General features: G+C 31.5%; 1 protein-coding gene across 2 annotated transcripts in view; it reads left to right on the top strand.

The window, feature by feature from the left end:
- LOC121128129 (chymotrypsin-like protease CTRL-1) overlaps positions 1–27,471 on the top strand; it is a 52,094-nt gene extending 24,623 nt beyond the window's left edge. The window contains exons 2-5 of one of the 2 annotated variants that reach the window (XM_040723701.2): positions 21,729–22,109; positions 24,347–24,438; positions 24,499–25,021; positions 25,420–27,471. In XM_040723701.2, coding sequence (XP_040579635.1) covers positions 21,956–22,109; positions 24,347–24,438; positions 24,499–25,021; positions 25,420–25,634 — 984 coding nt within the window. In that variant the 5' untranslated portion in view covers positions 21,729–21,955 and the 3' untranslated portion in view covers positions 25,635–27,471. Of the gene's footprint in view, positions 1–21,728; positions 22,110–24,346; positions 24,439–24,498; positions 25,022–25,419 lie in introns of those variants that run through there. The other variant, XR_011783220.1, reaches the window with a different exon arrangement.
- Positions 27,472–27,721: the final 250 nt, after the last annotated feature.

Raw genomic sequence — 27,721 nt, 5'->3', positions numbered from 1 at the left:
TGACTAAGACTTTCTTAGTAAAAGATACAATATTTAGAAGAAACTATCTGTTACTTAAGGGATTCCACAGGATTAAAAATATATAGTTTTATTTTTTTTTGTTAGATATTTTTTTTGAAAAAATATTTCTAATATTATTATTTTTTATTTTATTTTAAATACTGAATTTCTTCAAAAAGAATTTTGTATGTTAAATTGTTAGAAAAATACAAAGTTCTTCTCAAAAAATTGAATTCTTTGGAAAATAATATCAAAAATCCAGAGTTTTTCACAAAAAATAAATTAAAAAAAAACAGTTATTCATAAAAAATAAACTTTTTTAGCAAAAATTTTCAAAAGTCCATAGATTTTATCAAAAATTAATTTTTTGAAAAAAATTTCAAAATCCACAGCAGTTATCAATAAACTTAATTTTTTGGGGAAAAATTTCAAAATTTAAATTTTTGAAACATTCTCAAAAATCCATAGCTATTCATAAAAAAATAAATTTAAAAAAACAGTTATTCATAAAAAAGTCCATAAATTTGATCAAAAATCAAATTTGTTGAAAAAAATTTTAAAATCCACAGCCATTCTCCATAAATTTAATTTTTTGGGGAAAAATTTCAAAATTTAAATTTTTGAAACATTCTCAAAAATCCAGAGTTTTTCACAAAAAATAAATACAAAAAAACATTTATTCATAAAAAATAAACTTTTTTAGCAAAAAATTTCAAAAGTCCATAGATTTTATCAAAAATTAATTTTTTTGAGAAAAAATTTTAAAATCCACAGCAATTCTCAATAAATTTAATTTTTTGGGGAAATATTTCAAAATTTAAATTTTTAAAACATTCTCAAAAATCCATAGCTATTCATAAAAAAAATTAATATTAAAAAACAAAAATTCCTTAATTTTTTTTAGGGAGGGGGGTACATTACCACCAGCCCATCTCCTGTGGACACCCTTATACATATTATACAACAAAATGAGGGGCTATTGTATTTTTTTTTTTTTAAATTGTGTTTTCTTTCTTATCGTATATTGTCGTTCCAGATATTATGTACTTTCATAATATGCTATGTTAATATTCACAGAATTATATCTTCTATTCATCGAAAATCTTTTTCTACTTTTTCATACTAATATACATATCTAATTCATGATACCTTTCTTTTTTGCATTTTTCATTGTATCACTCAACCTTTTCTCTAAGAATATTTTTCTTTTCTTCAAAGCTAGAAGACAGTTTGCTAATCCTTCCCCACTTTACTCAAACTATTATTCATTCAACAGTTGGAAAGTGTTCCGAGCTTAACAACAGCTAATTCGACTTCCACCAATCAACGTTCCTAACCATATTAAAAGGAAATACAGGGTCGTTCAAGTAAATCCGGCCCATCTTTAACCACATCCTCAACAATAAGGAAAACATTGAATTCGGTTATTACAATTTTAAAGTGAGAGTGATGGAATTCTTCTTTCAGGAGAGTTACAGACGAAGGTCTTTGACAATTCAATCAATAGCATCGACTCTTTGAAGGCCTCCATCGTCAAGTACTGGAACAAAGCCACCCCTGCAAACTTGATGAAGGGCTGTAAATCCTGTAGTCCTCGTATCGAGCAAATGATTGGCTCAAATAGCAAACACATTCGATGAATTTTTTCTTTTGTATTATTAAAACTTGTAAATATAATTTCAAATCTCTACATGTATCCCTTATTGATCAGAATCAAGTTAACGGTAGTACGGATTACCCTGAAGGGCCATGTAGTAGAAGAAATAATCAATGGATATGACGTAATTATTTTTCTCATGTATCGCAATTTTACAATAATGGAAATTATTGAACAAAGAGTTTTCCTTAAATTTTGTGTTGCAAACGAAATTTCATGTGCTGACGCGATGAATCAGTTTTATCAAAAGCCTGTGTATATGAGTGGTACAAAGCGTTTTAGGAGTCCCGTGAGATCAGTTTCAAAATTCAAGGGGATGATCATTGTTTTCTTTGATATCTGAGCTCTGGTACATCATGAATTCGTTCCAAAGGTACAAACGGTCAATAAAGAGTACGATTTGGGCGTACTAAGGCGTTTCTGTGAGAAAATTTGGAAACAAATCCGGCCAGAATTACGAAAGAACAACTTTTTTTTAAGAAAATAACTTGTCATCGCGCAGAGCCACACCATTGTGAGTGAATTCAAAGCCAAACAAGCAATAAATACCATCGATTAACCACCACATTCATCTGATTAACTCCGTGTGTGACTTAACCCCCCCCTAAACTTAAATTAAGAGTGACAAAATAAATTTTAATGATGAAATATGAAATTTATGTTTTATTTAACAATTCCCCGTACTTTTATGACATACTGTTAGTTATGCTCGATTCTGTATTTTGAACAGATCTCTCAATTTTTTTTCTCCATTTTCCCCCTCGTAGAGGAGTATTTGAATTTGACAACTTTTATGATGGCTATGACTTGTATAGGTGTATTATTTATTTCAAAAAATGAAGAGGAATAAGGTACAAGAATAAATAAAATTGAAAGATCTTAAATTATATTTAAAATTAAATAATTGATAAAATGATTTGATTCATTGACAAAAGTTGTTCTTGTCTTTATCTTTCAAATTCTGGCATCTATTCTTAATAATTGACCACCTTTAGGTAGCCAAGGGAAAGCAGAGTATAAAACAGAAGGCTTGATTAGATATGCCAAATTTTCTATTATTTTTGAATAACAATATTTAAATTGATAAAGTTCACATTACCACACATGCAAATAAGATAATATTAAGTGCTAATGGATAGTAGCGTGTGTCTTGTGGTAAGTTCAAGTGTTCCGTACGGTTTGAAACATTTTTTTTTAATGTTATCTCATAAGATGCAGAAATAGAGAAAGTTATATAAATTTTTATAATGAGTTAAAATTCGAGGAGTTTTGTCGTTCTTCTAAAATGGAGAGCGATCTCCCACTCTCGTTCGTTATTTTTCCCTTATATATTATAATCTTAATACACATTTTATATATCTTATTTAGCTTAATAAACCATCGATGTTTTTATGAAAAATTTCAAGGGCCGACTGTCTTAAGGACCGTTATCAATGCTAGACAGTCCTAAGGACAGATAGTCCGGTCCTAAGACTGAACTAGACCAAATAAACAAGGTACCGACACAACACTAATCAAATGGAAGAGTCCAGAACGTATAGCAATTAATCGCCGAACGCTCAAAATACTTTTAACCATTATGCCTTTCACAAACAAAATAAACATATTATTTAGCTTTAACATATTATATTTTTCGGATGTAGGACTTAAAAAATTTAAATATCTGGCATACCAAATATATGAGACCCACGAATTTTGAAAAGTAACCTTACTTTTTGAACACAACTACTTTAGTAAGAATTTTTAATTAATTGAGGTAATGCCGTGATACCAGATAATTAAAGATTGTTAATAGGACGCATAATGTTTTATAAATCACACAACTTCTTCTTGAATTCAAAAAGCTTCCTTTAAAGTCATCGTGTGTGTTTTTCTTCTACCTTTTTGTAAGATCATTTTTTTTTTTGCACAAAATAATATAAATAGGTAATGATATTTGTGACGTATCTATCGATACCAATGACGAATGATCTCATTTTTAAATATTTTTCAACCATTATCTCCATTGATGATCATGATTGTACAATGTCCATAGTACCATACATAAGTAAGTAGATAGGCCCTCCAATCATCCGTCTTTCAGAAAGAAATATACAAACAAATGGTCATTAAGGAATTATTACAATCATTTGAAAGTGAACGAGTGAGCAGGATTTCTGTGTGGTCGTTATTTTTGTCGTTTTATTATTTTACTGCTCCTGGTTTTTGTGAACCATAGGAAATCATCATAAATAGCCTTTGACAAAAACAAAAGATACTTTTTTTGTGTCTGACTTGTCAAATATATTGTACATAGAACTAGATAATAGATTAGGAATGTTTTTTGCCTTTTTTTGCGCTTGATATATTAATTTTATTTTTTTACTCACTTGACCCAATAACTTGCTTAGACGTAATGGCTATAAAGAATGAGTTGTCAAAGCATTTATAGTTTTATTTTTGGTCGCTACGGACATCATTTAATACTCTATTTGAGAGAGAAAATGTCTTGTTATTTTTAGTTAGGAGCATTCATTGGGATGTTAAGTCATTAAAATTTGATTTATTGCTTCCCTCGGTCACTCCGGCTTGCTTTTATTTTTAAAGATTTCAATCAACGAAAAAAATTAATATGAATATTTTAGATGTATTCTGTATATGAATGAATTCCTTCCAGACTCTACACCGATTGACCCATTAAAATCTAAACACTTTGAATTTTCAACTTCAACAAGATACCATTTATTAATTAACAATATAATTCAACGAAATTAATACTGTCAATAGATGTGAGTCTGAGCTCTCTTATTCATTAATGTAGCCGCCCTTAGCGGCAATGATGGCCTCCAGGCGGTGGCAGGAAGGCATGACACCGCTTGCAAAAGTATTCCATTGTCATGGCGTCCCAGTGCTGGCTGACAGTTGCTTGAGGACATCGGTGTTTGGATGACGGACAGTGCAGGTCATCCCTCTATATGAGCCCAAAAAGTGTAGTTGGCTTCAGGGCTATAAGGGGGAGTAGAGTGTCCAAAAAAGTTCACAAGAACTTAGAACAGTCTTGCTATGGAAGAGATGTGTTTCTGTCATTATTGGTTCCAAAAATGGTCTTTCCACCCACTTTTCTATATCTCTTTGAACATTCTGGTGTGAATTCCCAAGATCTCTTGCATGGGCTCTCGTGGACTTAAGGATTTAGCCTGAGCTGTTTTCATTCACTCCTTCAGATTAGTTTTGGCCTATTTGACAGAACTTTTCTTGTTCTCCAACGTTCTGGACTTGCTGACGACGTAGACGGTGTTCTTGGAGACGCACAACTCTTTGAAGTGCCCGAATTTATGCCTTAATATATAGAGACCCGTATTAATTTAAATTTCTCAATCTTCATTAATTATTGAATTAGTAGGTGCTCAGATTTCAATGGAGCACCGTTCTATTGTCTAATTCGGTTCCTGAACTCAAATTGCTTCTGTTAGAAAGGCTCAGAAATATTTGAGCAACATCAGTAATGGATTTTAATCAAAATCAAAAGCTTGTCACAAATACTTATCGGATAAATTTAAATTTCTGAGCCTTCTTTAGAACTATCTAGAGATACGACACGCCATGCACCAAGATTCAAAGTACATGGGTTCGGTTTAAGAAAAATTATACTATTCAAAAAGATCTGAGACCCCAAACTGGCACCCCGAACTTTTATAAAAAAGATCTGAGGGATCTAATAGTATTTCTCAATCCTCAATATCGAACGTACACTTTACTTATCACCTGGGCTGAAAAGTAGAGAGCTCCACATATAGAAGCCGCTATTTTGTTAAATTCACCTAATTTTCAGTTCGTAGCAACCTTCATGTGACATCTTTTTAAATTTCATGACAATCTGCTCTTTAGTTTGTGAATTATCACGCTAAGTCTGACGCTACTTTTCCTATTTACAAAAACAATTTCGTGTTTTAATTTTACACTAGTTCTTTTGGAGAAAAAATAACGCTCATGCTTAGCAAATGGCTTGAAAAGAGTTGTCAGAACTATAGTCCATAAAGCGAATGAAAAATAAAGAAAAAATAATAATTAAAAAAAAAAATTTTGAGAAAAAAACAAAACGTTTTTTCTTTGTGTTGTCCGGGATTTTTTAGCCCTTGTGTTATTATTCCGCTGTCGAAGTTTTTCCCTCTTTGCTCCAATCAGTTGTCTTAACATTGATTGATTGGATACGAATGAGTACTTATGAAGCTGTCGACAGTTATCTACTGTTATTATACAATTATTCAGTAGTTGGAAAAGTTTGCCAACTACAAAATGATTTGAGACACTTTTCAGGGAGAGGTTGCGAGATGCAATAAAGGTAATGACGTGTCCAATGTTATTATAAAAATCATTCTAATAATAACTATTAATTATTTTCTAATAGAAATAACATTAGGGGGCTTATTATTTCGGCATCATTCATCAATAAGAATGTAATCGGATCCAATTTTGTTAAGATGCCACTTTGGTTCAAATGTTTATAAAATTCGAAACAAGAATCATTTTTATTTTGGTTTTAGACCCGGATCCCAGAAATTTGGGTACGAGAAATTTGAATTGAATATTTTCGTCGTAAAATCCGAACCGACCCTGATCTGAGAAAATGTGAAATAGTATATCACAGAGATTTCTAGCTCAATTATATACAAGGGTTGAATTACCAAATTATTTTGTCGTAATAAATAGTTGAGGGAAATATGCACAACAGTTTGTAATAGATAATAGCAAAAAAAAGAAGAAGAGTGTAAATCATTCAATTTGCAACAAAAGACAAGAACAAAAATGCGAGCAATTTTATTAAAACATAATTTTCAATAGTATTTTTTTTCTTAAACTTTGCAACATGGGGGGGAATTAAATATCTATGCATTTACCTATAATAGACACATGTTAGAACAAACAGGATGAGGACCTCCCAAATAAAATGCATTTTTAGGCTTATGTACGTACATATGCTTAAAAAAACAAGTTTTGTTTCGAACAGAAGAAGAAATAGAATGACAAAATGATGATTTGTCATTAAAGGCATTCATGAACTAATTATAAGTAAATAATAAATGTTAATTATTGATTTTAAATTACAATGTATTGGGTGGATGGTGATTCTTAAGTATGCCTTGTCTGATAAGGTTATTCATCAATAGGCGTATTTTTTTTCTTCTTCTTCTACAATGAGCTATATAGGGATTTGAAGTTCAAGAAGACAAGAAAAACATTATTTAATACCCAAGGATCATTATAATTGCTAGTTTGACTAGTCAATTAGTGGAAATTAGCCCATTAACTTCTCCCACATGAGTGACATGAGTAAAAGACAGAAATGAAGGCACACTAGGTAGATCTAAATATGTAGTTGAACATATACAGGTAGCGATAACATACCTACCATTTTTATCATGCAAAGCTTTAGAAGTAGCGGCTGGTGGGTTCTAGAGGCGATATTCTATATTTTCTTGAAAATAAAGTCAGTCGCTAATTGTGCAGTATTGGTCCTTATTTAGGAACAAGGAGCGATTCTAATGATTGACTGTCCCAAGGACCGACAGGATTGGTCCTAAGACTGAACCGAATAAATAAGGACCAATATATCACTAGTTGCGGTCATGAGTTGGAGTAGTGAGAAACTTACGTTTACCGTTGAAAATAAATATTCCCCAAAATGGTTGGACATAATATTTTATCAAATGAAACTAATTGGAATTTAGCTCCTAATGTGTTATTGGTGCAATTAATGCTCCAACGATTTTTTGATTCATTTTATTACGATGATATTTGTAAAATTATGTTAACGTAAATAATTCCACGTATAATTAAGAAAAAAAAAGACATGAGATTGTCATGCAAGTATTATAAACAGGTGCGATTTGTTCAAATCAAGTTATTGAAACCGGATTTATTTCGATTTGTTGAGAGTAAGGACAATACGGAACTTCACCTATTTAATAGGATTTTTAAAACTGTGAAAAACAAAACTTTAAATGTGTTCTATCGTTTTGGGGTTTTCATTCAGAAAATTTTCTCACAGCAAACCAAATCTTGGTGAGGAGGTAGATGGAAAAGGCAAAAGCACACATGGGTCTACATATCCATTTTCTATATTGCTTTAGAGGCTCTTAAGATGCGACTGATCAGGAGAGAGATAGAGATTAAGATGCGACTGATCAGGAGAGAGATAGAGAAACACCAGATTGTTAACCCTCAGGGCCTCTTCGTCTCCAAACATCTCCAGAATGGGGGTCGTTCTAACTCAGACATCAGAAAGTTGGAATGGAAATCCGTCTTCAGGAATCCATTCACCAACTCCCAGGAAAAATGGTTGAGATATCGCCTTGCAAACTCTACAATCTTCAAGATCTACTAGAGAAAATGAAGCTCATAAATTTTGCTCTTTCTATTAAAAATCATATTGAATCCTCCTAGCTTTTGTTCTACGAATGTAGTAGAATTGAACCTGTGAGGAAATTGTGGAAAGGAAAATTGAAATTGAGAAAGAAAATTTGCTTGTGGCTATGCCCATACCCTCCCCAACCCCCAACCCCCCACAACAATGACTCACTTAAAAGCAGACTCTGTTGTAACGAATATTTTATAGAAAATATATTTCAATCGAACGACAGACAAATTATTAAGAATGTCTGGCCTAGGTGATTTTAAATATAGAGAATTTAAAATATAACGGTCGTTTTAAGTAGTATATTTTTAACTATTTAGGTGCGAAGGTTTCTCCTTCTGTGGATTAGAACCCGAGACAAGCAGGCACATGTTCTACAAGTGCCTTAAGGATTCAAGATATTAGTAAGGCTTTCGAAAGGAACATTCTTGCAGAGTACGGGGTGTGAAACTAGACGTCCTAAATTGGCTCACAACGACGTCAAGCCAGAATACAAACTGCAGAATAATTGAAAGTTTGGTTGTAATCATCCTCTCAATTCTCTAGGTGAAGTGGTCCGAAGGGAAGGGGATACCAGGTGGTTTCGAGAAATATATGGAGCGATCGATCCGTATCCTCGGATAATTCACAGATAGGGGAGCCCGGCTGGGATCGGAAGAATGGAAGATCGAATGTGTATAGGAAAGGATGGATGGATGATGGGGAAAAATATATATTATAAAAGTGTTTTGTGTAAATAGGTTTTTCTACTTTACACCAATTTTTGGTTTTTAAAATGATAGGCTTTTTTTATTCTTATGTTTATGAGCGGCCGCTCATCAACTCTCCCTCCTTTTCTTTTCTTTTACCTCCTTCGTTTTTCTTACGTCGGAGGAAGAGGATAAATATAAATTCGTTTGTGTAATGTTTATACTAATGTATATTAGTTGATGTTGCAATGATGGTAATGATAAATTTAAAAAATACTATTTTGGAGCGAAGGCTTTAAGAGCTGGATTTTATTATTTATTAATTATTTACGACTAGTTCTTATTATTCTCTTTTAGTATTACCGAGTACTTTGAGAGCGAGAGAGAGAAGTAGGGATATTACTTTATTAAAAGCCACTCATTAGTCATATTCCACCATTATTTATACAAAAATATGTCATTTTATTAAAAGTAAATATATTGCAATAATTGATTATAAAGACGAGTAAGTAAAAAAAATGTGTTCAATAGATATGAAATAAATAAATAACTTTTCTTATTTATAAAACTTTACAACCTTTTGAAAAAAGGAGATTATGTTAAGGTAATTATCATAAAAAACTACATGAACTCACAGTTACTTATATAATTATAATTTTTTCATAATACGTCATCATCAATTTAATTTACTATAGTTATTCATAGGTGCAAATAAATCTTTTGAATACATGTCACTATTAGACTCAAGAGTTCATTCAAAATTGAATAATAGGATTGAGTCTGATTTATTATGAATGCTATAGTAGATAAATTATTCTTATTAAGCACTGATAGTCTTAACTCTTTCCCAAGACAAACTATGATGTAAATAATTTTGATACATTTTTTTTTCCAACGGTACACATCTTCAGTAATGCTAATCAGTAGGATTTTGGGAAAAATTTAGTAAAAGCCAACATATTAGCCTTGACGATTTGAATAAATTTTTGGAAGCTTAACTGTTATGACGTTTTATTAGATCAATTACAAGGAGCTGTGCCTAGACAAGAGGGAGAGAAGGAAATAAAGAAAGACATACGCAAGAATTACTCTGTTGGTACAAACGTAATCCGCGTTCAATGTTCAAAAACGTTAATAAGTTATTAAAAGTGAAGTCCTATTCAGAAAGATACTGCAGATTAGTCTGGTTCAGTCTCAAAACTGAGTACCGCAGCATACATTTATATAAGAAGGGAAGGGGCTATTTGACACCTTTTTCATAATTCATTTTTAACAAGTTTCAAAACCCGAATTTGCTTCAGTACTTTCTTCGAATAGCCACCTATTAATGTTGTATTAGTTATGCCAGTTAGATGGGGGACGGGGTGAATCTTCAAAAAATGATATATTTTGACCGGAACGGAAGAAAATAATTTCACTTTCAAAACAAATCCGTCATTTTTAATTAATCTTTAACTTTGGCAAAAGTATTATTTAAGTAAAACCTACATGCATAATCTGTCACTGAAGTACTCGTAAACCAAGGCATATAAAGAAAGACTAGTTTTTTTTAAAATACAAACTCTCAAATTGATAGGAATTATCGATTCAACTTTTATATTCACAAGACGTAGAATGGTATAGGAATTAGTGGTCTCTGAAGTGAGGTTGTTAATCTTTCTTTGAAGTGAATAACTCAAGGAAATACTTGACAGGTTATCTAACAGTAATAATAATTGTTCGGGAAAAAATGTATATAACCACCAAAAAATTGAGTAAAATGAAGGAGTTGAAAATTTAACAAAAGAAGCTGGTTAGGTTACGTTGAATATTGATACCATAATATTCCGGGGAAAATCGAATCACTTATGAGTTAAAAACTAACTATGTAATTAACAAGTGGATAAATACTAATAAAATATTTTGAATATGAAATATCTAAAAAAAAATTAATAGCATTATATCTCAATTATTGATTATATAGTTAGTTATAAACTCATATGCAAATCAATCCCCCCCCTCCCCGGAATATTATTTTAATCTATATTCAACGCAGCCTAACTCGAGTAGATCATAAAATTTCTTTATAAATATTAAAAACTAAATTGACCAAAAGTCAATCAGAATCGACCTTTTTTAAAGGCACTTTAAAAAAATAAAATATAAGATCTATTGTTTAACTTCAGCTGTGATATAAAGCACTTCACTAAAAAAGAAAAAAAAAGATATTTGCTTCTACGAATTGTCTTTCATTTTACTCAATTTTTGGGTGGTTATATACATTTTTTATTAATTGTAATCAAGATAAAGTCATACAAAATTCATTCATCAAATGGTGAAATATTTTTATCAATTTTTTATTCAGCTTGATTTTCATTTATATATATATATAGTTATTTCATGTCGAAAGATGGCACTAAAAACTTGATTTGAAAAAAAAAAGACTTTAAAGGCCGAACCTGTCACGATTGAAAGTTTTAATGTGTTTTCGTATTCTATGGCTTAAATAACAATAATACATTTGAGTTTCAGCCTGTGGGTGCTCCAATACCTTCATATTGTTGCATAATGTAATTGATATCTTTTGTAATATTTTCAAATTTTGTTTATCTAATGTGTCAAGAGGTTACATCACGTAGTTTTGGGTCCGTCCTTTTTTATTCTGTCCGCTGTCAAGTCCATTATTAGGAACCACCCTTAAGACTGTCGGTCGTTTGGATTGTCAGTAATAGAAATGATTAAAAAAATAAAGTTGATTTATGCCATCCAGGGCAGAATTTTATAAGTTTTTAGAACTCCTATGCATGACTGAACCGGGCGGAACTGCAGTCTTTAGTTCTAAATAAGGACTGATACTACACCAACTACACGTTGAGTTGTTTTCAACTTGTTCCGAACTCGTTGTTGTTTCGTTTGATTTTAACTGAGGCTAAACAATATATTAGAAAGAATGATGAAACATGTTTGGACTGGTAGCCTCCTATAGCATTAATAACCAAACGTGAATAGGGGAGTGGTAGGAGATATTAAAAAAATTCTAAGTGGCAACCCTGATGAGAATTTACACTATTAGGTTATACCGGAACTAATTTTAAATTCATAGGTGTGTTGTTTGATATATCGGTACAAGCGTGGTACCGGGGTACTAACGAATTTAAAACGGTATTATAGTAAGTTAATATTAGAATCGATCCTTGTGGCTCCACTATGCTCTAAGAAAAATTACCCACCGATGATGTAACACCCCCCTCATTTATGAACAAGAAAATGGTCATGCATAACGTCATCAAATTTATGGTCTAACTCTCACCAACCATCACACACAAAAAATTATGTGACCTGCCCTTAACGACTTTTTTATCGAAATACAAATACTAATTTTGGTACCGGTGCACAAATAATGGTATTGTGATTTGTATGCATTGTATTATTTACGAAAAAGTATGGAGGTTGCTTACAATACCAAGTAAAAAGAGGTGTTGCGTCGCGAAGTTTCATCAAGATAAGCTTAAATACGTGTTCAAGGGGCTTACAATTTACACGCGTAAATAAAGTGAAAATGGAGTTTTTATTTCATTAATAACAATTTTGCAATATTAATTGAACATAGAAACTCATTATTCGTCTAAAATGAAGCACAAAATCTATAATAGAAGTATATAGTCCCATTGCCTCTACTTATAGTTGTCATTTTGTAACCAATCAAAATGGATAAAATATCAAAGCCCAACTTGTTATTTAATTATGTCACTCTGCGGATTTGTTTTTTCTCTTTCATTTATTTGTATTGTATAATAAATTTTAATCTAATAGCTACCTCCAAAATGGAAAATAGGGGCGGAAAGCCTTTTGTTGTATGTATGTATACCAATGCTTATATCATTAGCTGACTAACAAATATATTATAAACATATAAATGGACACGTTTGACTGAGTGAGAGAGAAAGAGCCACTGATGTAGATCAAAATAATTCAAATAAATGGATATATTTAGTAGTACAAATTGCAAAATAGATTTTGTTAAAATTTATTTTTCAATAGCCAAATATAAGTATTATAATGTATTATTATTCATCTTTGTTATTTTTTGTAGATTTGTTTCTATATTTAAGCCCCCTAATATGTATTTAATGATATTGATTAGACCTTCCATGTGGGCATTTTTCTTCCTTCTATCATTTGGGCAGCTGTTACATACATACATAATATATCTGTTTAAATAATATGTACATATTATGTATATTAAGACTCTTCCTGCATAAATAGAATTGCAGTTTTCTCATAGTTTGCGATTATTTGAGAGTATGTGTCGTAGGATGTACAGAGAGACCGAGTTGCATTAGTTTTGATTTTACGCTCAACTACTCCGAGCTGGTTTAATGTAGGATAACTAAATTTTAGCAAAACATTCCTTCATATGATTGCTATTTTTTAAATATATTTAAAAGTTATTCTGGTCAACAGTTTGTCCGTAAATTGCAAATGAGTATGATTTATCAAATGTAGCAACTATCATCTTACTCAGAGGTGGTTGCGACTAGTGATGAAAATCGGGTGTTTTAGTGGCTTGTTAAAAAATGACAATTAACAAGGTAACCCTGACAATTAAAGAATGTTTTAGAGAAGAGGAGTTTAGCTGTTTTGGTGCTTTATTAGATTAGTTACAACCATTTGTGAGGAGGGTGGGAAAAGAATATGGGCTAGAATCACTCTGAGGTCCATCACTCATTCCACTAACAAAGACTTATTATACTACTCCGCAACAAGTTCTTAGAGTTACTCTCTTTTTTTTTATGGCACATACACACGTTTAATCAGGTTTTGAATATAACTGAATGTAGTAGAAAAGGAGGTTCACTCTTCGGGAATTCAATTATAATGACAACAGTTGAGGATAAGAAAATTTACTTTTTAGATAGCCAACTCCAAAATAGTGGTGGACTAAAAATGAAGTCCGATTTTCATCACTAGTTGCAATAATTTCGAAAGCTAAGTTTGCAAAAGACAATAAAGTAATAAAGACTAAATTATATTTCTTTGATAAATAAATAGTTAGATTAACTAAAAATAGATGCATTTCGGCGTCGAATTAATACTTTATGTATATAAAGATTCCGCCTGGGGTTGTACTTTGACAATGTTCAGAAATTTGTGAGGCTCATCATAGTGTATGCTAATTATGTTGGAAATAGTTGGACTAAGATATTTTCCGTAGTGATTGAAATTAGTAAGTTAATAACATGCTGTTGAACTAATAAATTTAAATTTATTATTGTAAATGAAAATTAATAATATTTATAATATAGATCGCTAATCAATATTACTGATCCAAGAAATTCATTTTCTTAAAACTCTTCAGAGTTCTGGTATCACTAATAAATATGCTTCATGTGAAGTGAAATATATATATATAGTTAAAAAATAATGCAAATTAAATTGCAACACTTGGTTTCACTGTCACCTTCTAACGAGCGTTACTATATCTCAAATTTATCCTTACAGAGTGAATTTTGATCAGATTACATCAATTAAAAATCAATAATTTAAATGATATAATTCACAGCAAAAACAAAAAATGACTCACTGCATTATAAGAAGTACATTATTCACCCGTCTACCTTACATTGCAAATACATATGATTTCTGACAAGAATCGTTTATGAATCTCATGAAAATTCATTCTTGCATATTTTTTTAAAATCTTCGTTTAATATAAATGGTGGGGATTACCTATATGACTATAAACCATTTATATCGCCAGGAGGAGTGATTGTTTTTGTTTTTGTGGTTCAATGGACTATTAAATATGTTTAAACTTATATCTGTTGGTGTCACAAGAATAATTTTGTGGTATAAATGGATTTCTTCAATTACAAGAAAACTTCCTTTATACCTTCTTTATTTTATAACATGTACCGAAATTCATTAGTTATAATTTTTATACTTCTTTCATGAATAAAAAAGGTTATCCTTAAAAAATAACCATTTTTTCAAAGCACATATTTAAATTTGAGTTGAAATTCAAAGGAAAGGTTCAAATTTCTTTCGTTGTGTGTAACAACAAGTTTGATCTATATACCTATGTATAATATGATTATCTTTTGGTGAAATTTCCTATTTTTTTCTTGCATTACTGCTATAAGAATAATGATATTTTAATTCATATATATATTTATTATAGCATATTGCATTTTTAAAACAATTTGCACCAAAGATAGGCAATAATGCTTATTTCAGAGGGAAGGTAAAACCGCAAATATCTATTGAATAATGACAAAGAAGAAAAAGCACATGGAATGACTTTTTATATATTTTTAAATTAGAAAAATAGTTTTTCCATTACAAAAATGGCATCTTGACATATTAGTAATATTACTCTACATATGTTTGGATGTTTGTATACAAGTAATTTTTGATCTAGGAAATAGCGACATTTTAATGAAATCTCGGAGGTATTTTACGTATATTATCAAACGTATATACAGGGTGCATTTTATGTAGTGCTTCCTGATATATATCATATACTAATACAGTATAAAGAGCAAAAATGAGGTATAATATACAGGGAGCACTGTATAAAATTTAGTTTAACTTATACTAAAAAAGAAGAAGAAAAAGTACAGTACTTTTGATGAAGTTTACCAATGAGCTAAAATAATCCCTGTTTCATCAAATCATACTTTTTTTTAAATCAAAATGTTATTATTATTATCTTATTCTTAAGGAGATAACATCTAAGTATTGAGTGTGCTCATGAAACACCGAGAGTAACACTATGTATTTGTTCACTAGTTATCTTCTATATTATTAAAGGATAATTTGTATCTTCTTCTACTCCAAAAAACACTGGGCAGTGCCAAGGGCTACATCTACTGATTAATATGAGCAGAAACAGGTCACCAACATACTCTTGTTTTAAAAAATATATGTTGGCCGAGATTTCAGCAATTTTCTACAATATAAAGTATGAGTAGACACATCATTTGTCTAAAATATAAAGCACTACACTTTATGTTGAGAGTAAATTTATAGTAAATTTACCATATTAAGGGCTCTTAATTTTTTTCTCTCCCAATAATAATTATCGAACTCCAAAAATATGAATAGGCCCGGGACCAGCTTTTAATTTATGTATGTAAATGATTGAATATCCTTCAAATATCTCCATTTTGTTAAAAAAGATTGTCCACAATATTAATAATTACGAGGGTCGTTTGAAAAATACGTTCAAAGTCCGGAAGATGGCAGTACTGGTCCATATCGAGGTTATTTTTAGTTATTAACATCTTTTGGAAGAACCCCTAGTAACTTTCAGCCAGATCGGTATATTTTTCTTTCTGTTTGCCATTCGTTTGAATCGAGGAAGTGGAGTGATTTTCAAAGTATGGACGAAAAATAATTTCGTGTGTAGATTAAACATTAGTTTATGAAAGCAAAACGCCTGAAGAGACTAATAAGAACCTTAGAAAATATTATGAGGTTCTGTACCTTCGATTAAAACAGTTTATAAGGGGTTTCATATTTTTCAGAGTGGCATTGTGGACACAAGTGATACTGAACGTTCTGGACGCCCCTTTCTGGAGATTACTACTCCAGAAATCATGGATAAAATCCATGATGGATGACAGAAGAGTGATGTTAGTGAGATTATTAAGGTTGTGGTCACCTCAAGTTGGAACCCTATATCCATTAATTTTGCAACCACAACTGCAGAGTTGTTAGTAGGTACATTGTCGTCATGGAAAAGTACTCTTTTGTGGGGCAATTGTGGGATTTTTCTTGCAGCTCGGATTACAAAGAGTCCAATAGCGAAGAATAATATGCACCTGTAATAGTTTTACCTTTTTCCAGATAGTCAATGACAATTGTTCATAGCGTATACAAAAGATAGGCGACATAATCTTTCCTGCCGGTTCCTCGATTCAAACGAATGTCAAACAGAAAAAAATATACCAATCTGGCTCAATGTTGGCTTGTGTTCTTGAAAGAGAGGCTACTAACTAAACATAACCTCGCCATTAGTGCCAATACTCAGATTTTGAACATACTTTTCAAATGACCTTTATATATTCAAAATCTTTATCTAAGATTGAATAAGAAATTATTTCTTTCACTTAATTATCTACAAATATATAGTTAGGTATGAAGGAAAACACATTCAAATAGGCCTACTATGAAAATCCTTTTGTCTGACATCTATATACAAATAATTTTACAATAATATGCAAATATATATATATATATAACCTTTAGATAAATTAATTTTATTAAACCCATTTCCTCTCAACACTTCTCTAGCAAGTGTCTTTTGGTGGGAAAAATAAATATTTGCTTGTGACTGGAACCAAATATCGAAGTTATTTTATAATTATTTATGAACTCATATATGTATAATCTTAAAACATGATGAGGAAGTGCTTCATTTCAGGTCTTAAATCAGGAGTTCTAGGGTCAAGAGTTCTACTTTTATTATTGTTTTGTTTTTGGAGAAACTTGTCTCCATGTGAATAAAGTTGACCTATTCATAAACATTTTATTGAATTAATTATTTATATAAGTATGTAGATACAAAATGAAGGTGGTAAAAAATAACTCATATAGACTAAGCCCATATTTGATGATTACATAAAAATCATCAAATTGTATCATTTTGTACGATCAATGTAAAAGGCTAAAAGCCGCCTTCCAAATAATCTGAGATATCTGAAAATATCGACAAGCATCTCTTTAGGTATACAATATGTAGGTGCCTATATGTATTTTTGGCATTTTCAATAAAAAGAAACAAAAAAAAAATGAAATGTTAATAAAGGTCACTTTTCTTAGGGTAGTCTCTACTATCAATGAATCCATGGATGTGCACTTTTAATTATAATTCCTTGTAGATCAACCAATAAAGATGAAAATGTTTATAACGCTTTTAATACGGGGACCAAAAGTAATTCTACTCATACTTTTGAAAAGACAATAAAGTGAGGTACATTGGCAAATATATCTACAATTTACATTTGTACTTGTTTCTAAGTTTTGTTAATATTTTGTTATGTCGAATTTAATAACAGATTTTTTGAGTATCTCATCGTTTAAGCATAGAAATAGTCAGGAAAATTTCCATCATCGAAGCTCTCCACGCGGGACACTCTGCACAAGAGATAATTCCCTTCTTCAAATATCCAAAATCAACAGTTTATGACGTCACTAAGGCCTTTCATGAGGAGGGAAAGACTATATATAGCTCTCCATCGTCAATATAATGGATCCGCACGAGGTAGCAGAGACATGCAAGGCATTCAGGTGTCGTATACAGATCGTGATCGAGAACAAAGGCTTTCATTATGAATAATCACTTTAAATTTAATGTGGCTTTCAAATGTATAAAAATTATCTTTTTATCTCTTTTACAAGTCTCATAAATTAGGCGTTAAAGTGATTCCAGATTTACCTTGTCCACCCTGTACATTGAATATTTGTATTATGAATAAGTTATAAGGGTCTAAAGAAGAATGTCATTTTGTATCATTTTTCAGCCTAAAAATGGAAATATATCGAGTTCAAAACAAGATAAAGAATCAATGAAATCACTTTTTAATCATAAAAAACACTTTAACATAACTTTTATTAATCCTACTTTTATGTAATTTGGGGATGGTTTTAAGAGTAAAATCACTCTAAATGATAATAATCCCGAATCATTATAATCCTAGATATTTAAAAATTCAGATGACTGAGAGAAAAGTTTTGATCAGTTTTAGATTCTGCCTTCAAAGATAAGATCCTTATTCAGGTTGAATTCATTTGCACAAAATGAGTGTTCCCCTGTGTAATCAATGTTAATTATAAAATAAATTTAGACAATTAATAAAATATAAAAAACTAAATTAGGAACATCACACTTAAATTTTAACTCACTTTTTCCAAGTCCAAATGTAGGAAGGTTATATCTACAACGGGGTCCTTTTTCTTATAACACAGTGGAACTGCAAGTATCATTTCCAATATAAGTTTAGTGTAGTGTCGTTATTTCGGTACCACCGGTAGACCGAACTACAATAATAGGTACCAATATTCAAAGAAAATATATAGATATGATGTCTATTTCTGAAATGAAATTGAAACTTAGCGTGTAAGGATTATGTGTAGAGACTAAATGCACGCAGTATCGCTCCATAATTAAGGAGACATTTAATTTAATAAAAAATTCGTTTTAATCTGTGAAATTGATTTGCAAGATATATGTGCGTCAAGTTTCATAGATAAGGCAAATATTTACATAGATATATGTAGACTTCCCGGAATCAAACTTTGGGTAGAGCAGGATTACAGTCCAATTCAAATGTCTAAATATAAATTAATTTGATAGGGAACAAATTCAATGCATTAAAAACTTGGGGAATCATGTTATTGAGTATCTAAAAAAATCCTTGAAGTAAGTAGATACTTAGTTATGTACATGTACACTAAAGAATGGTTCAATCAAATCCTTATACTAATCATTTTGACTCATTGTCAAGTAATATTAATGAAGATAGACAGGGTTGCAGTAAATTCGTCTCCTTTCAAGAATTGAGATTGAAATATATGTTTTTGAAGGAATTTTCAATATGATTGTTTCCTTAATATCAGAAAAAGTGATCATTTTTCTTCAATTTTACAAAAAAATTGCAAAAGTATACTTACTATTCATAGACCCAGTACAAAGATGTATTTTGATATTCTAATACAATCCGTGTCGAAGAAATGGACTATTCGTAATATTTCTTATAATAAACACTTGAGCAATTCTATTAATGGGTATAAGAATACGGGAAATAGATGGAATTATAGGTAGTACATATGTATAATGTGGCCAATAACAATCAGCCAAATTTTAGGATGGGTCAGGGCCGTGAGATCCTACAGGCTGTATTTAAATAATTTTTCCGGGGAAAATAAACCCTAAATGTGCTCTTATTCCAGAATTTTTCTGGCTGATTGATTATCAGGAGATGACATTTTTATATATTAAAATATTTTAATGACTTTTTTTTTTTACAGAGCCCTAAATTAAAAATAATCTTCTGCTTTGTAGAAAAGACAATTTATTTAACGTTTATGCTATTTTTATACTCCTGACTTTTTTACTTTTATATTAACACGCAACCTTTCATACGGGGGGGGGGAAGACAAGAAATCCGTTGGTGATTAGCCAATTCTGAACCAATCCTTACAAACTATGGAATTATTATTCAATAAGAAATTGTTGAAAAGTGTTCAGAACTTAACAAAAACTAATTCTAATTCGACCACTTAACATTCAGAACACTGATTAGGGAAAAGAAGGAAAAACATCGACAGCCAATAACAAAATACACTGTATATATTTGCGATTCTCTGTAGTCACAGGTCTGGAGCACAGTGGCTCTAAATTGTGATTTTGTGGAGAATAGATATTAATGCACATAACTTTTCCGTCTCTTAATATTTTTATTATATCTAGCTTTCGACTTATTTATCTTGGCAAAATAGACAAATAAAATATTTTTTGCCCTTCAAAATTATACAAATCAAAATGTCAATTTTTCGAAACAATAGGTCAGCTTTGATGCAGGGAAAAATAAACACTTGTTAAGGATGATAATTTAGATTGTAGTCAATAGTAAAAAAATCTGTAGTTTTACTACAATAAAACATAAATTAGATTTAGATTTTTTTGCATGGGACTTCAAGCATCGTTTGGGCGGACACGTAGTTATCACTCTGAATGATATGTGTTACCTTTTTTTCTAAATCTGTATATACCTAAAAGAGTTTGTTACTGTATCCTTTATAAGTGCCCACACCTTTTGTGCCTCGGAGGCTGAACTTTGCATGGATGCCTCTTGTGAACCTAGTCAATTTAAATGGGGCACCAATTTTCGTGAGGGGGTCGAATGATAAAAGGGGGTCTATTCTATGCCCAAAACACAAAAAATGTTTTTTTAGAGCTCAAAGAAACAACTATACAAATAAAGACGTTTTCTAAATTTATTCAAAATCAAAAAAGTTATGGGAGGAAAAAAAAGAAATCGGTGAAAATTGTAGTTTTTTTTTTTTTGATGTAAAAAATGGATTTCCAATGGAATATTGGATTCGACGATAAACTAAAGTCTGTGGAAATTTGTATGAAAATTCGTTTGTATATAAATTTGATACATCAAAATTGGTATTTAATTGAGATATCTGTCATTTTCTGAATAATTTTTGCATTTTTTCACATTTTTTCATCATGCGTCAATTTTTAAGAAGAAATACCACAAAACGATGCATTTTAGACATAAAATTGTAGTAATTTTTGGATAATTTTGCAATATTTGTAAAAATGGATCAGGTATCGAGGGTTATGATTATTTTTTCTACTACATTATTATTTGGAAAATACGATTTTTTTTGAACGTTTGTGTTCCTCGTTAAAATGTCAATGTATATTATAAATTACTTTTATTGCAAAATTAGTGCAAAACCCTTTTTGGGGAATTTTATTCGCAAATTTCGACATTTAATTTTTTGAGAAAAATATAATATGGACTTCTCATATAGATAGACAATGTTTTTCATATATTTATGTTATCAACAGGCTCTATATTATAATGCTCGACCGCACTCAAAGACATCTTCTGTACTAAGACTGGAAAGAAAAAATGTTTTTTTTTGTGTAGCTACTGTGTAAAAAGCAAGTAGTTTGTTTACTGAAACTGCGTGCCGTTTACTAAATTTATACAATAACTACAATTTTTCATCATGTTATGGGATAGAAGGGGTCCAACCATTAAGAATAAATAACCATAATTGGGCATTGTAAATGTGATTTCTTGCCCCCTCCTTCAACACCGGGTAACCCTTTGCTAGTATCATCATAATATATCCTTCTTCCCGACTTATTCTCCTGTTAGAGATGTAAATATCTATATGTTTGTACGCAACCCAGTTTTAATGAATAAAACTACTCTTTCAATATCAAAATAATAATGACTACTCCTTTTTCTTCTTCCAGGCCCCATGTTTTGTGAAAGTTACTTATAATAGAAAGGGAAGGAGCTCCACTAGGAAGAGAGAAACATAAAAAGAGAGGAAATGAACCGTTCATGCAGGAGCAGTTCCTTCATATTTTGGTGCATTACGACACGAGGAAGACTTGACTTCAGTAACACATATCCCCCCCCCCACTTCTTTCCAGTGCCTTAACATATTTTGGAAGCCAAGATTTACACTCCAATCGAAATGACGGATTCCCGACTCTCTACAGAGTACTATAACAAGAACACAAAGATCGTTTCTGTAGTCTCCATTTCCATTACGGGGTTATTCATAGCGGGAATGGGCATCATGCTATTTGACTCCATCATTAACAAAGTTGATGTGAATGCCGTTGTGGGTAAGTGTTTGTTTTAATTCACATTTAGACAGGATCAATGAAGCTAATCGGTAGAATTTTTAGCTCATCCGTTGTTTTTTTTTTTTTGGATTGGAGATGACAGACTCAAGAGTGAAATTTATTTTCCTAAGCTGTTCAATTTGCAACCATAATACATCACCCAAAGGATTCTGATCCGGGGTGTTGGGGCGGGGAGATGGCTATTTTTCTACAGCTCCAGAAGATTAGTTAAGATCACCTGTACACCTACTGGGTCTAAAAGGGTGTACCAAAGTATTCTGTCTAATTATAATCATTGATCTATTTCCTAACTGGAAATGGGAGTTTGTCTCTGTTCTTATTTAGGACTGAAGACTGCAATGCCGCCTAGTTCAGTCTCAGTCCAGTCTCAATATTCGTTAATTACTCAGGAATGAACTTCATTTTCTATTATACAAAAGCCATCATTGATATACCGGGCCAACTGTTATTTATTTATCTAATCTTTTTTTCATTTCAACACAAAAAGTATTGAAGTGGCAGGATACTGAGTGAATTAGGAAACAAGTTTATGTAGTATTAATTATTGATTGATACCCAAAGAACATGTTTTAGTCCATGTATCCGTCCTCAGTACTTATGGTGAGCTTTAAGCAGTGGCGGAATCTGCTACAGACCCTCTGGATGTCCTCGGCGCTCATCGAGGCCCAGTGCACGGTTGCTATTGTGGCGTCTCTTGCAGGCCTTGTACTCCATGTTCATCTAGGTGGTAGTCTAGGGTGTTGAGGTTTGGGCTTTGCAGTGGTCAGAATTCCTTTGTCTAGAAGAGCATGTTGCCTCAAGCCCCCCTTGGGTTTCCTTTACGGTGTGGCCTAGAGAAAATTCCCAACGATGGATTTGATCCAAAGGATAACTTAGGTGTATCGAATTTTGAATTACTTTGCTTTTAGCAGAAAAATTACATCATTCTCATTAGATGTAATCATCCCTAAAATCATCACTGAAGTAGGGTTTTTGTGGTGGATACATATTGGTTCTCCTCTGCTACATCAACGAATGTCACTACTCAATCATTCTGCCTGTTGAAAACAGGGTCAACAGTAAAGGTCATATCATCAAAAAAGATCATAATGAGTCCACAGATTCCCTTAAGGTGGTTCAAGATATTTTTTTCACGCTCCTCAAACGAAGCCACGGAATACGTCACAAAGACTTTCCCACCTCCTTTTTTAGACCCCTTGCACACCGCTGATGTGGGCTTGTTCCTCTTCCTATCCATTGTAGCAATTGACAAATTCGACTTTTTCTTGAAGGCCGACTTCAGCCGGTTGACGGACATGGAGGGTTTCCCGCCTGCTCTTCTGGGACAATCCTGCATAGAGGAATGTTGCGATCTCAATCCTCTTCTCGTACTGTGTGCTCATGGTGTTGACAAGGATAATGTTTTTCTTGGAAATGGACAGCTATTTATGTGTTCTACAACATTCCTCATTGGGACATTCTAAAAAAAAGTTTTCTTAACCTTTCAATATTTACATAAAAGGGATGATTAAATAATAACGGTTTGGTCGTTATTTTCAAAACTGGATTAACATTTGCGTGTGCTCACAAAAGACAGAGAATAACCTTGGAGAGTTGTTGCGGAGTAATAATAATAAGTCCTTGTTGGATTCAAAGTAGAATTGATGATCGACATCGGAGTAAGTCGTACCTTTATCCTTTTTTATTTCCTCCCTCGCCAGTGCTGCTTGTATATGATCTAATCAAACGCCATGACAGCTAAGGAGCTCTCTTCTAAATTATTCTTTAAATTGTAAGGGTTACCATAATGATTTTCGCTCTCTTTTTTAAAACATGGCCAATTGCTACCGATTACCATCACTGATCACGGTAGCAACTACATACAATATTTAACCTATGGAAGAACGTGCTTTAAAACCATTGTATTGGTTTACATCTACAAACATACTTATGCCTATAAAGATAGATTGGGGCGTATTTTTGTATAAATCATTTTATGATTAATTGTTAGTAAATTGCAAAGCAATAATATTTAGGAAAGAAATACCTGTGCATAGTAAAAATAAATAAATAATAAGTCTATTATTATTTATCTTCTTACATAAAAAAATATATATATTTTACAAAAAAGGTAACAAAAGCCAATGACTTAATCAACAGAAACTTAGTTTTTTATCAAATACATTTTTAAAATTCTGATGAATATTTTTCTTGTTTTTCTCCCATTTTCTACCAAGTTGGAAATTGTACATGCGGTAAAAGAAGATCCAACCCGGATGAAAAAGAGCTCAATTCAAAACTGGCAAGCTGGAACGAATTCCCATGGCATGTAAGAAAATAATTTCTTCTTATATATTGTAACTAAAATTGTAATATGTACTCATTTCAGGTCGGAATTCTTCAAACACTCACGCAACGAATCATTTGCGGCGGAGCACTCCTCTCGAATCGCTATGTCATCACTACTGGCACATGTTTAGAAATCATACGAAATCAATCCATTTCGGAGCGGGAGTATCTCCTTAAAGTCGTTTTAGGTGAGCATAATGTGGAGGACAACAAAATCGAAGAATCTCAGTGGTTTTGGATCATGGATTTCTATTTCTATCCTGAATTTAACCATACGACGCGTGACTACGATTTTGCAATCATTAAGCTTTCCTCCAAGGCTACGTTTTCCAACTATGTCTACCCCGTTTGTTTGCCATCCAGCTCCAATAGTTATTATGTAGGGAGCTATGGATTTGTTGCGGGATTTGCGACAATCAATGCTCGAGAAGGAAATAAAGAAATCGTCCATCTCCAAAAGGAAAAGGTTCGGATATCCAATGGCTGTCCACTTCTAAAAAACTATGATTGGAGTGATAGGAACATCTGTGTCAAAGATAGCCGTTGTCGTGGAGATCAAGGAAGTAAGTTTCATTAATAGAAAAGATTCTTTTGAGTTATGATAAACCGAAGGCCGGAGGCCGATCGACACTTGAGCCATACTCTTTCTTTATTTTTATTTTACCTTGTTCTATGTTGAGGAGTAATTAACAAAAGGAACAAGAGAAGAAAATAACACAATACCTAATAATAGGGTGTGCTTCTAAGATACCTAGTTGTAATAACAATAAAAATATGTTACTCAAGAATATCATTATTAATATAATACAATTAGTAATGTATGTTTCAGAGTACGTACTTATTTTGTTTTGTTATGTTCACTCTTGTATACATATGGATGTATACAATAATTAGTCCCATTCAAAATACATACATAGATATATACTTATGGGTACATACTCACATTTATAATTATTCATAGGTGCACTCGTTCTTCAAGAAGAAAACCAGGACTGGTATTTCATTGCCGGCCTCGCATCCTTTTGGACAAAAAGGGACTGCTCCATCATGGGCTTTAGCAGAATTGATTCCGATATTCTGGACTGGATACGGTCAACCATGATTGGAACTACAATCTGTACAAACTCCACGTATCATGAGCAATGGCTTGCAAGTCAACCCGTTGAAGAGGATTAGAAGAAAAAAAAATAATAAAAATATTGAAACAATCACGAAACTTTTTGTCCATAAGAAAATCACGAAACCTATTTATAAACATATAGACATATATTCTCCATTCCTTCCTTCTAAATATATTATCATACACAATCGTAACTCGTACTCAGAGCTGTAATTATATTCCATCTTATAATTAACAAAAATTTACATTTTCATTTGCTGCTTAAGAAACAAAATGTTGGGAGTATGCATAGGTATAAGCCTCTTTTTTTGCTTATAATTGTGGGTTTTGATTTGACAATCTTTGATTATTATAGTACCTATAAGTATATGCCCATGTATATATTAATAACTTTGCCTGCCTCTCCCATTATAAGTAAGTAAGGAAGAAAAAAACAATAAATATATATATAAAAGAATCTTCTTCCGATTTCAAACAAGTAATTTTTCCCATATTTTTATAAGATTTATTTATTCTTTACTCGCAGAGTAAAGAATTAAAAAAAAAGACTCAAGTCACCTTTTTAAATTGACCTACTTTTTTATTGCACCTTATTATGCTTTTCTCGTCTTTTATAGTGTATATATATATATACATATAATTTTATTTCAAAAGTAAAAAGAGTGGACATTTGACAATATTTGAAAAGTTTTTATGGCTAAATAATATAATGGTCGTTGAAGGGATTCAACAATCCCTTTATACTCAACCATCTATTTATATATATATACCTAAATACAACATACGACGCACTTAAGTTAGATCAAATAATAATTATTATTGTTCAGACATTAAAAGAAATAAAAAGTCGTGAAAGTGTAACGTATTTTTTTATTATTTAGTTATAGGTACTATATTATGGCCGGAATGAAAACATACATATATACGTAAGATTTTGAAAACCCTTATGACATCATAAAGTCAATATGGATTCCGTTTTTCACTGGTTTTCCTTCATTGAAGGTTCTTGACAATGCGGTGTTATTCTGTTTTATAGCGTACATAATAGAGTACAATACTAGGGCTGTTTAAAAAGTCCGTAAAAGTCTAAGAGATGGATCTACTCACACTTATCGATGTTATGTTTAGTTAGTAGCATCCCCGGGAAGGATACACAACAATTTTAAGCCAGATCGGTCTATTTCTTTCTGTTTGATATTCGTTTGAAGGTGCATATTATTCATTGCTATTGGACCTTTTGAAATCAGAGCTTCAAGAGAAACTCCCACTATTGGCCTACAAAAAATCATTATCCATCACGACAATATACCAGCTCACACCTCTGTAGTAGTGGTCTGAAAATTAATGAAAATGGGGTTCCAACTCAAAGTGGCTCTTTTGTCAAAACATATTATAATTTAAATTTAATTTTGGATTTTTTTTCTCAAAAATATCATTTTTTGTGAACAGCTCTAGAATTTTGGAATTTTTTTCCCGAAATGTTTAATATTTGAAATGACTTCCCAAATCTTATTTATTCTCATTTTTTTATCAGAAAAGTTTAATTTTTCAAAGAAATTGTAATTATATAATAAGTTTTTTTTTCAAAAAAAAAAATCCAAATCCAAACACATCTCCCCATCTAAAAAAATGAAATTAATGTATATATATAATCCTGCGGACGCCCTTGAATATTGTCTACATAATAGACTTGTCCCATGTTAATTATAATTAATTGGATACAGCAAATAAGAGGCTAGAAGCCTCCCCTCTCCCCAAAACACCTCATTAAATCATCCATCTCTAAACCTCATTCCATGGATTCCAGTTCCAAAAAAATAAAAGAGAGATTTGATATGTTTTTAAAGCACTTTTTAAATCTCTATCAATAATAAAAGCATTTAATAGCTCTTACTATTTTATTATGTCCATTATTAAAGAAAGAAAAAATATAAAATTTTTAATTGAAAAATCAAAGGATTTTTTTATTAATTAAGGTTGAAGTATCTTTTCTCGTACAGACTGCAATAGCTTCAAACCTTCAAAAGGGCACCTATCATATGTATGTATGTACTTATGGTGGAAATTAATGCTGATTTAATTAAAGCTCAAGAAAGTGCAATGTAGGATTGTTTCATTATTCATTATAGGGGCTTATAATAGA

Source organism: Lepeophtheirus salmonis, chromosome 13, assembly GCF_016086655.4.
Source record: "Lepeophtheirus salmonis chromosome 13, UVic_Lsal_1.4, whole genome shotgun sequence".
Taxonomy (NCBI): Eukaryota; Metazoa; Arthropoda; class Copepoda; order Siphonostomatoida; family Caligidae; genus Lepeophtheirus; species Lepeophtheirus salmonis.
This window is presented reverse-complemented; position numbering and strand designations above follow the sequence as displayed.